The 10,564-nt window shown below is 58.4% G+C and overlaps 1 protein-coding gene across 1 annotated transcript; it reads left to right on the top strand.

The window, feature by feature from the left end:
- The first annotated feature begins 8,366 nt into the window (after positions 1 to 8,366).
- LOC142085289 (protein FAM163A-like) lies at positions 8,367 to 9,508 on the top strand. Its single transcript, XM_075157073.1, has 2 exons — positions 8,367 to 8,459; positions 9,107 to 9,508. The coding sequence occupies exons 1-2, from the start codon at positions 8,367 to 8,369 to the stop codon at positions 9,506 to 9,508; spliced, it is 495 nt and encodes a 164-aa protein (XP_075013174.1).
- Positions 9,509 to 10,564: the final 1,056 nt, after the last annotated feature.

Raw genomic sequence — 10,564 nt, 5'->3', positions numbered from 1 at the left:
CCCAACCGCTAAATGGTCCCGTTACCCCTAACGATGTCTTTGCTAATTTAATCCCTCCGCGGTGGCTGTCTCGCTGGCACGCTCGCAGGCAGGCGGGAGGGCAGATGCTGGCAGGACACGGGGGGACGTCCCCTGCGTGTCCCCGGGGAGCAGCATCCCTCAAACACACAGTCGCTGTTTGAGCCACCGGCCCCATAGCGTTATCCAGGCTGCGGGAGGACACAAGTTAAAACCAGGGGATGAGCAGAAGAATTTATTTTATATTTTATTTTAGCAAAACAAATAAATTGGGTGATGTTGAGGCACAACAGATCCAGCCCGGCACAACTCGGACAGCGTTGCCTGAGCGTGCCGTGCCGGGGGGGCTAAAGCCGATGGGATTACAGAGGCTCCAGCCTCAGCCAGAGCTTTTCCCCTGGGCTTTGCTTTCGGGAGCAGAGCTTGCTGCTACACGGAAAGGTTTTGCACAAGTCGTGTTTCATACGTCAGGCTGGGAGGAACGGGGACGGGGCGGCGAGGACAGATCCGGGTGGGAATTGAGCAGAGGATTTTCATGGGAGTGATGGAAATGAGGTGGAAAGGGTGAGACGGCACCGACGTCCAGGGCAAGGAGGGAGATGACAAGGTGGTGCCTGGAGGAGAAGCTGTCCTGGGGGTTGTTTCAAAGAAAGCTGGTGAGAAACTGGCTTAATGAAAAGAAAATCTTTAGTGGGAAACTTGCTGCTGTGCTCGGTTGGATCTTGTTGGGAATGCTCTGTGCGGATGCTCTGCTGGGATTGATCCTCCTCTTCCAATCTGCGCCCGGGGTGAAGATGCATTTGGGGTCCCTGCGTTCCCCGGTGGGATTAATGCCTCCGGAGAGCAGAGCACAACCTTCCTGTGGTAGAGCAGCCAGAAAATCAAACTGGGAAGAAGATCGTATCTCCACGGGGTGTGTTTGCAGCCCCCGGGGAACGGAGGGATCCGGCCGAGGTCTCTGTCCCCTTGCCCTGATGGGAAGAGCCAGCTGGTGTGAAAATAAATGGGTGCTGAGGAGGTGAAGGTTTTGTCCTGGAGCAATGCGGGTGCTGGAGAAATACCCTCCTGGGGCTGGGAATGAACAGCAGAGCATCCTCGAAGGGAGGCTGGCTCCAGCACGCTGCCGGGGAGGGTCTCCAGCCTGCGGGATCCGCAGGATCCTGATCCATCACCTGGACCTTCCTCCACCCTGAGACCAGGGTGTGGAATGGCTGGAGACCGAGAGCTTTTAAAGAGGTCCCCGCTGCCCCGCGTTGCTTTCCTGGTGTCTTCTCGCTTTTTCCTGGGAGCTGATGCAGGGGAAATACCTGTGCTGTGCTGGTGCTTTACCGCAGGATTAAATCACTCGTGGGATACCTACACCGGTGCAACGAGCTTGTGCAAACACCAAGGGTGACGTGGGGGTGGAAGCAAATAACCCTTCCCGCTCCTTTCCGTGCTCACGAGGATCCATCTCTTGTGCTGTGCGCTGTAAACACCCGGGCGCTGCTGTGGCAGGGGATTTAGGGGCAACACGGGGTGCAAATCAGACCCAAGTCCTTGCTCTCCGGTGCCGTGTCCTCCAGGGGTCCACGGTACAGCAGGATCCAGCCGGGGCTCTGGCTCTTTAGCACTCACGTGCGGCAAAATGCTCTGGCTTTTTGGCAAGGATGGGTCTCACCTGGGGCACACCCAGTGTTTTCGGCTCACCGCGGCCTCGCTCCGCTCCCGGTGTGGATGCTGCTGCCGCGGCTGCTCATCGTGGGGAACGTTTGGGTGCTGGGAGGGATGGTGCCCACGGCAGGGGTGCTGGCCAGGTCCTGGCTGGCTCCGGAGAGCCCGTGGGGATCTGACGTGGGGGATAATCTCAAAAGCCCTTCTCTATGCGACTTGGCTTGACGCCGCCAGTTTTGTCCCTGGTTATTTTGGGACCGTGGCGGAGCGGCTCCCCGTGTGCCTGGGTTCAGCCGTGGCTTTTGGCAGGAGCAGCCCCGGGAGGGACCCCGGGCGCAGTGGCAGGAGATGAGCCATATGGGTCAGGGACATTTCCATCCCGCATCCCACCGTGGGCTGCCCACATCTGATGCCTTCCCGGTGTCCGGGGGCTGCACATCGCGCCTTCCCAGGGCTGCACCCACCCGCCGTGGCTCCCGGGCTGGGCTGGTTGGGAGCCAGCCGAGCAAACACCGCGGGTAGGAGACACGGGGAGGATGAGGAGGGAGGTGTTGTTTTCCTGCCCTGGGTTTTGAGCCATCCTGCGGTGAGGAGGGGCTGCAAAGGGGGTGTAATTATATAGGGACTTGCCTAGATCCAGGTGTAGCCCTGGCCGTGCCATGGGCTTTGCAGTATCACGTTGATGTGTGTGCTCAGGGGGGACAGGGTGGGGTGACGGTCCCTTCCGCGTCCCTCCATCCCTACGCATGGCTCCAGTGAATCCACGCAGGCAGGCGAGACAGGATCTGAATAGTCGCTTAAGGGGATAAAGGGCAGATGAGGTGCCCAAGTAACGAGATACTGGTGTAACCCGCGCCTGAGACATCCCAGGCTGCAAAGCCACCCTTCCTCCAATAGCCCGTGAAGTGCTGGGAGGTCTCCCTGGGACAGGGACGCGGATGTGCCGGCCGGTCCCAGGACGTGCCAGGGCTTTGCACACCCGGCGCTGCCACGGCCGGAGGTCGGAGAGGGATGCTCGGTCCTACGTGGCTGTGCCGGCAGGGAAGGGCTCCTGCAGGGCAGGATGAGGCCCGGCGTGGAAAGGAGCAAACCTGGGTTGGTAAGAAGGTGGTTTTTGGCAGAGTTTGACGGCGAGGAGAGGGGATCTCCTGGACTCGGTGGGTCGGGAGCAGCAGGAGCGCAGCCCTTCGCACCCGCTGGGGAGCCGGGGTCTGGCTGGTAGCTTCCACCCTTGAAGTGGTTTGATTTTTATTAATCACAATTAATATCTTGGCTTTTCCACAAAGCTTTTGCAAGAAAAGAGCTGGTTTCAAAACCTTGTCAGTATTTCTTCTTTCCCATCCCTCGGCTGGGGAGGAGGCGGTGGGGAGCCCCGGGGAGCGGGGGGTGGAGGGAAAGCAAGGGCAGGCTTGCAGCAGCGCACGGGATTTTCGGTTTTGATGACTGACTGCAAATCGCCGGAGCCTCAGCTGGGGGACGGGGTCACCTCTGCGACCTGGCTGTCCTTGTGGTGGCCGGGAGCAAGGAGCCGGCTGTTGGCTGCGGTTTTCCTTGCAAAACTGCTGGGCAAAACCCCGCGGGGCTCGAGGCACCGAAGGGGTCACGGCACGGAAAAGCCTCGGGTAGGAAACGGGTCACAAAAAACACCCTTTCTGCTGGGAAAAGCCTGGTTTGGTGTTCTCTGCAGCAGGCTGAAACGAAAGGTTTCCCAACCGCCGCTTTGATTTCTGTCCGCAGGCTGCTCCGAACTCAAATACAACTCGGGCAGAACCAGCCAGGAAGCTCAGCGCCGCTGCCGGGGGGGTTGTTGCTGCAGGAGGGAGCGGGGTTGCTCCGGTCGCCCCGTGTCACCGTCAATTTTTATGCCTTAAAAGATGCTTTTTTCCTCGATATATTTATTAACAGCATATCAAAAGTCGGAAGGGGCTGGCCCCATCCTGCCCCCCCCCCAAAAAAAATGATGGGGCTTAGGCAGGTTTACGTGGAAGGGTAAATCAAAACAGCAATTTGTGACTCCTTCAAAAATCCCTGTTCGCAGGGCCTAGGGCGGGCAGCAGGTTCAGCTCCCTGGCAACCCCTGTGGATCCCTTCATTAAGAGTTTAAAGGCTTCAAAGTGACCCAGTGGTTTGGGACCTGGGCAAGAAGCCCGGGGGCAAGTGCTGGGGCCGGAGGGAGGCTGCTGAGGGGGGCTGTCGGCTGGGTGCAGCCCCCCACATCCTCTTGCATCCCACGTTGCCATCGCTCTTTGGGTGAAATTTCATTTCGACTTGGCTCATTTCGGGAGAGGGGGGATCTCGTTTCTGCTCCCCCACGACTCGGCTTGTCCCCTTTACACTTTGCAGCACAGAGCATCTGACATGCAACGAGTTTGCAGGGCCTCAGCCCGCCCCGTGCACCCATCCTGCCCCCATGGCTGGGGCTGGGGGGGCCGTGCCTCGCGTCCTCCCCCCTCACTGAGATTTGCCACCGTGGGTTAATCCACCCGAATCCCGCCGGGCTGAGCCCGCGCAGGGCAGGCTGCAGCCGCCCGGGGAGCTGCCCTGTTGTTTGCTGCCGTAATCTGTTTTGAAAAGGCAGCCCCTGATGCTGTTTTTTTCCAATTAGGCCCTGGGAGATGATTCTGGTAAGGCAGCGGCCGGGCTAATTTACCAGGCAGACATTTCATTGAATTAGCCCGTGAGCTGCAGAGCAAAACCGGGAGAGCAGAGCCCGGGCTGGGGCAGGACTCGCCGGCGAGGTTTGGCATGATGCTCACGGCAAATAGCCGAGCTCTGCCCGAGCCTAAAACCTGCTCCCGAGTCCCGTGGTGGTGTCCGACCCTTGTTGGATGCGGGGGGGTGAGCTCGGGGCTGGTGGGACGCGCCGGGAGAGGAAGGACGGGAGTTTCTCAGCTGGGCTGAGAGTGCTGGCGGCTGGCAAAAACCTCAACCGTCGACTTGCAAACCGTGCAAATCCGCTGTGGACGTCATTGAAGGAGAATAAATATAGAAGCTTGTGATGCCGCTCCTTCCCAGAGTCACTTTTCAGGCCGTAACTTTGCGCTGCGAGGCGACATCAGTTAAAGAAAATGTATCTCTGCAGCAAGCGGTTTTGCACGCCTGCCCGGAGGAGTTCGATACGGCTGGGGACCCTCCCGCCACCCGCTCCCGTCCCCTTCGGGGACAGCGTGACACCACTGCCTAGCATCTCAAATCGCTTCCCAAAAGCCAGCGAGGGCAGGGAGGGTAACGCAGCCCCGCTCGTATAAACCCTGATTTTATTCAGCAATGGTTTGTGCGCTGGAGGGTCCCCACGCCCGTCCTTGGGTCGCAGCCCCCTCTCCTGAGCCGCCCAGGAGCCGGTGAGCGGCGAGCCTGTGGGATATCTGCTCAGTGTGGGATATTTAAATATTTAAACAACTCTCAACTCCTTTTTTAAGCCAGAAGAAGAAATAAGACTGCGCCCCGGGGGGTTCGCCTTGTGCATCCCCCTGCGATGCCTCTGCATCCCGTCCTGCAGAGGGAGCAGGAGCCGCGGGGCTCAGCTCAGCTCACGGTGCAGCCCGAGGCTTTTAGGGGACCCCTAAAAAAACGTACGCCTTTTTGTCGGGATGAGGTGGTGGGGCTGTGCCGTGCCCGAGCCTGGGGGGCAGCTGAGTGCCCTTTCCTGGCAGGCTGGGATGCGCTTGCGGGGAGCGGATGGAAAACAGAGACGGGCTGATCCCCGGCGGCAGGGATGCGGCTGCTGGGGCTGTTGTGTGGCCTCTGCAAGGGCTGGAAGAGGCTGTTGTTGTTGTCCTGCCCCTTTCCGGGCATATTTACCTTATCATTCCCAAGACCTCAATTACTCCTGAGATTGGGGCTCTTGCTCCTTCCCCAAGAGGTGTTACATCCCCTTCTGCATCCCCAAGAGAGCCGTGGTTAGAGAAGGCTGTTTTATAGGGAGAAACTATTTTATAGGCATAAACTGGGTAGAAAATGAACTGCTGGGATGCTGGTGTGTGGGATTTTGGGGGGAGGAGGGTAGGAAACTTCCTCGTCTCTGAAAGCATCACCTCCAAAGAGATGAGGAAAGGCCGCGCTTCTCTTCTGGTTCATTTTAATTTTTGCTTTTTTTTTTTCTTTTTAACATTCACTATTTTAATAAGGAAGAGCCTAGCTCCTGAGCGGGGCTGGTGAAACGCTGATCCCAGCAGCCCCAGAAATGGGAATGCCAGAGATGGGGCACATGGAAGCCCAGCCGTCCTCGAGGCAGCACCGGTGGGACTTGGAGGTGACCAAAGGGTCCCCAGGGCCGGTCCCTCCCCGCCCAGGGTCGTTCTTCGAGGCCGCCTGCTCGCTCCAAACCTCGGGCTAATCGGATGCTGCTCTCCGAGCTCTAAATCAAATCACGGCTCCCATGAAATGAAGTTTTCTGGATGCAAACGGCCGCCTGCATCATCCATCACCGCCCGGCTCGCGGCGCGTCCCTCTCGGGGGTCAACGTTTGCCTTTTCCAGCCGCCCACCGTCAGCTTTTCCCTGTTAAGGATGGCACCTGGGGCAACGATAACTCCATCGAAGGCTGCCCCGTGTCCCCCCCGCTGTCCCCGCTGCCCCTCGCCCTTGGCAGCGTTGCAGGGCGCAGTTTGGTAACAGGGCGCAGGAGCCGAGCGTCTCGGGGTCTATTATTAGCTCTGTGTCGGGTCCCCTGATGGATGGAGATATTAGCTGGGTTATGGACCTATTGATTTTTCAGGGTTGGTTTTTTTTTTTTCCTTTGTTTCGTGTGCGAGAGCAGCTCGAGGAGGAACTCCAACGCGTGCTCGCCCTTTGGCTTCGTACCGACGCTTTCCAAGAGCTGAAAATCAATTTGCGGCAGGCAGGATCCTGCGCATCACCGCAGCGGAGGAAGAAGGGTGGGTGAATATTATAATCATCATCATCATCATCATCATCATCTCATCAGTACTCCCCGGCACACGCGGCAGCGAGGGGCCGGGGCAGAGTTGGGCAGGTCTCGTCTGGAAGCTGCCACCTCCCTTCGTTAATTAGGGCCGCTTGGCGAGCGAGTAATTAGATCTCCTCGGCTGCAACCGGCTGGCACTTGGGCTCTATCAATTAGCTTTGCTCTGGATGAGGCACAGAGGGATGCGGGGGCCGGTAATGAAATGCGGTTGCGCCAGGCATCGCCGGAGGGTGGGGGCGATGGGTGCACCCACTTCTTGGGTGCAAGCCTCTTGCTTTTGCTGAAATTGCAGGTTTCGGGCGCGGGATGGTCCTTTCCCGCAGGTTTGGGTTTAGCCACCTTCGCAGCACCCACCTTTCCTGCCGCTCTCCCTAAGAAAGCAATTTATTTAGCCCCGCCGCGGGGACAGAGGTGGCATCAGCGGGGATGGGGACACTGGGCAGCCCCCTTGGGCAGGGGGGACGAGCTGACGGTGGTGGGTTTTTCTCCTTGTCCTCCCTCCCAGGGCCGCCGGCGTCTCCCCGTGGCCATGCAGTGCTGCCTGTCCCGGCCGGCCGCCCCGGGGCCGGCGTGACCGCGACGCCCTGCCTGTCCTTTTCCGGGTAGGTGCCAGCGGGGTGGCGGGGGCACGCTGGGGCTCGCCTGCCCCAGAGGGGATGGAGGGGAGAGCCCCTTTCCCAGCGGCACGTAAAACATTTTCCGCTTGCGAGATGGATGCATCCGCTTCCTCCATAATTAATTTTAAAGAGGGAAAGACCAAGTGCTGACTAAGCCAGGCCCTCGCCCGGCGAAGCTGTGTGATTCACGAGCCGCTGATAGCACAGCCTTGTCCTGCCGAGTATTTCTCTGAGCTTGGGAAATGCCTCCTTTCCCTCCTCCAAATTAAGGAAAATAATAATAATAATAATAATAATAATAATAATAATAATAATAATAATAATAATAATACCTTTCCCTCCTCCAAATTAAAGATGATGATGATGATGATGATGATAATAATAATAATAAGAATTATCATCATCATCTGCAGGACCCAAACTGCTTTTTTGCACCACGGAGGCTCCCGGGGGCACAGGCACGTGCGGAGCCCCGTTCCTGTGGGATGCGGGACGTGGAGCAGGGCTTCCCGCAGGTCCCAAATCAAGGCAAATTCTCGGGAAGCAGGGAAGTGCGCGGGAGGGGTGCTGGCGGGTCACGGCTAACCTCTCCCTCTGCTCCTTCCAGGTCCAACGCCTCCGTCACTGAACGTAAGTAGCCCCCAGGTCCCGTGGCACGGGGAGGGCGGTGGGGGCTGCTTGGCTCATGCCAAGCCCGTGTTAGACCCGTCAGCACCCAGGGTGCATTTTTTGGGCTCAGATGCCGGAGTTGCAGAGTTCAAAGGCTCCCCTTTGGCTTTTCCCAGTGGAAACCCAGGTTCGCTTCTGCGTTTTGAAGCAGAAGCTGTGTTTTCTGCTGGGAGGGTGGAAATCAGCCCTTTTGGCTCAGCAAGGGGGGGAGGCTCGGCGGGTGGACCCCAAGCCAGAGGCAGCGATGGCAGTGAGGGGACATGACGCTGCATCTCAGGCGTCCTCTCGCTAAGAGGAGAAGAATGACACTGGGTGATAGTTCTGCGGGTGGGGAGGGAGAAACAGGGATGCGACGTTTTGGGATGCTTCATGGGTGTCACGTCTGTGATGTGATGACGAAGCCATGGTAGGTGACCTTCACGTCCCGGGGTGACGCGTGTCCCTGTGGCCCTGCCTTTCAGAGTTTGATGGAGAATCGGTCGGATGACAGCGGGAACTGTTGTTATCACCGGGGGAATCCTAGCGACGGTGATCCTACTGTGCATCATTGCCGTGCTCTGCTACTGTAGGCTACAGGTGAGCGCCGTGGCTGTCCCCCATCTTGCCACGAACCTCAGCAGCGTCGCTGCTCCTCGGGCCGGACTGCTGCTGCAGGAGGGGTCTCGGTGGGGGTTTTCTTGCCCGCGATGGGCAGGGAGTTGAAACCCCCTTTTCCCCCAGGTGCTGCAGTTACGTCCTTTCCTCCTCCCAGCGCGGGGGGACTCCCCTGGGGCTTTTGAGGATCTGCAGCGTTTGCTAATTTAGGTGCAGGCTTGGCTGGGTTTGCAATGCCAGATGGAGACTTTTGTTTTTGTTTTTTCCCCCTGTAAATTAAACGAGGAGGCTTTCAACAACAGCTAGCTACAACCTCCTGCTCTTTAAAAGTTAATGTGAAGTCTGTGCCATGCACGGCGTGTGATGAAAAGCACGGCGGTTGCTTGGAGGAGTTTCCAACTGGCTCAGTAAAATACCTTCCCCTTGCAAACCTCGCTGCACGCTCGGGTCCCGGCCGGGTTTTGTCCTGCTTCTGCTGCCTTGCAGGACCCAGGCACCGACGGAGCGGAGCAGGGAGAGGCTGGCGGAGGGTTTCTCTGGCAGGGGGATGCGGCAGGGCTGGCTGTGAAGCCGAATCTGCGTGCTGGCTGCCTCGCTCCCCCTAAGGTAACCCCTTCCCTTTCGCGCAGTACTATTGCTGCAAGAAAGATGACTCCGATGAGGAAGAGGAGGAGGAGGAGGAGGAAGAGGAAGAGTCCGACCTTCCCACGCACTCGCACCTCGGCACGTGCAACGCCTGCAACTCCCGCATGGTGGATGGCCAGGGCAGCCCCGCGCCCCCCCCCAGCGAGCTCAACCAGCCCGGGGCTCACAACTACTGCCCGACCTGCACCCCCTACGGCTCCCCCTTTTACATCCGGACTGCCGACATGGTGCGCAACGGGGGCGAGAGGGTGGCCTACACCCCCGCCTGCTACAAGGAGATGGGGCCGCCCATCAACATGGCCACCCTGCAGAGCTACCCGGTGAGCCGCCACGGCCTCCTCCGCGAGAGCTTCCCGAACCCGCGGGCTATCAGCACGGAGGTGTAGTCACCCTTGTCACTAGCACAGGGTGTCCCCAGCCGGCGCCCGCTGGAGGGAAGGGGCTTTTCACTTGTCTTTGGGGGGGGGTCAAGCAGAGAGGACCCCGTAAGCCCAGCCCGAGACCAGCACAGTCCTCCTGCTGAACCGCCCGGCACGGCTAAGCTTTACGGGCGAGAAGAGAAGAGAGACCTCGAAGGGCGACGTTAAACCGGCCACCTCCGAACCCATCATAAGTGTCATTATTATTCTACTCTATCTCCTGAAGGGACTTGTCTAACGAGGGCTATGTACAGTACAACCTAATTTAATTACCCCAGGCTCCCCTGGCTCCCCGAGCGAGGCCTCCGACCGCCCGCGAGCTGCCGCCTCTGGCAAATCCCACCGCTGAGCTGGGAATGGCAGCGCTCCTCGGCGACGGGAAAGCAAAGAAAGGAAGATCCGGATCGTCCTGCGCCCCTCGTACTGCGTTAGTTGCCGCTAGCAGTTAGCTTTTGTGTTCGAGTGTAAGATAGGACACCGTCCCCCACCCGCTTCCGTCTTTGCGCGTGCTGAAGAAGTTCAAGACATGAATTTAGATCACCGCCGGGGGAGGCAAAGTTGCTCGCAAAACCACTCGCCCACACAAACGGGCACAGGCTGATTCTTCTGCAGCCGAAGCCCCCACCTCTTCTACTCTTCACAAGCTTTCTTAGGAGGGATTTTAACTTGGACCCATAAAAATGGCAAGATTTTACTTACGGGAAGAATTGCATCTCTAAATAACTGCAGTTTTGGTCACCTTCAGCTTTCGAAGCCCTACCCAGCCCATCCTGACAGCTCCGGACTGTTGGCTGTAGGATTTTGCTTTCGACAGCAACAGCAGAGACCACCGGGTCACACCTTCTCCTTTGCGGGGCCCACGACCTCCCACGGGAGAGCGATGTTGAGGTGATTGGGGTCCCCCCTCTTTTGCTTTTGGAAGAAGAGGGTGCAAGACCTGAACCTGGGTTCACCAGCCCTGAGGCTGGTAATGACAGCCAGTGACTCTGCCTTTCTGCAAAAATGAATGTGGGAAAGTTCATT

The sequence above is a fragment of the Calonectris borealis genome, chromosome 8, assembly GCF_964195595.1.
Source record: "Calonectris borealis chromosome 8, bCalBor7.hap1.2, whole genome shotgun sequence".
NCBI classification, from domain to species: domain Eukaryota; kingdom Metazoa; phylum Chordata; class Aves; order Procellariiformes; family Procellariidae; genus Calonectris; species Calonectris borealis.
This window is presented reverse-complemented; position numbering and strand designations above follow the sequence as displayed.

What these genes read in the sequence shown, in the direction of transcription:
- LOC142085289 (XM_075157073.1), top strand. Translation starts at nt 8,367, where the DNA reads ATGACAGCGGGAACTGTTGTTATCACCGGGGGAATCCTAGCGACGGTG. An exon ending in TCTGCTACTGTAGGCTACAG is followed by an intron (nt 8,460 to 9,106) that starts GTGAGCGCCGTG and finishes CCTTTCGCGCAG; the next exon opens with TACTATTGCTGCAAGAAAGA.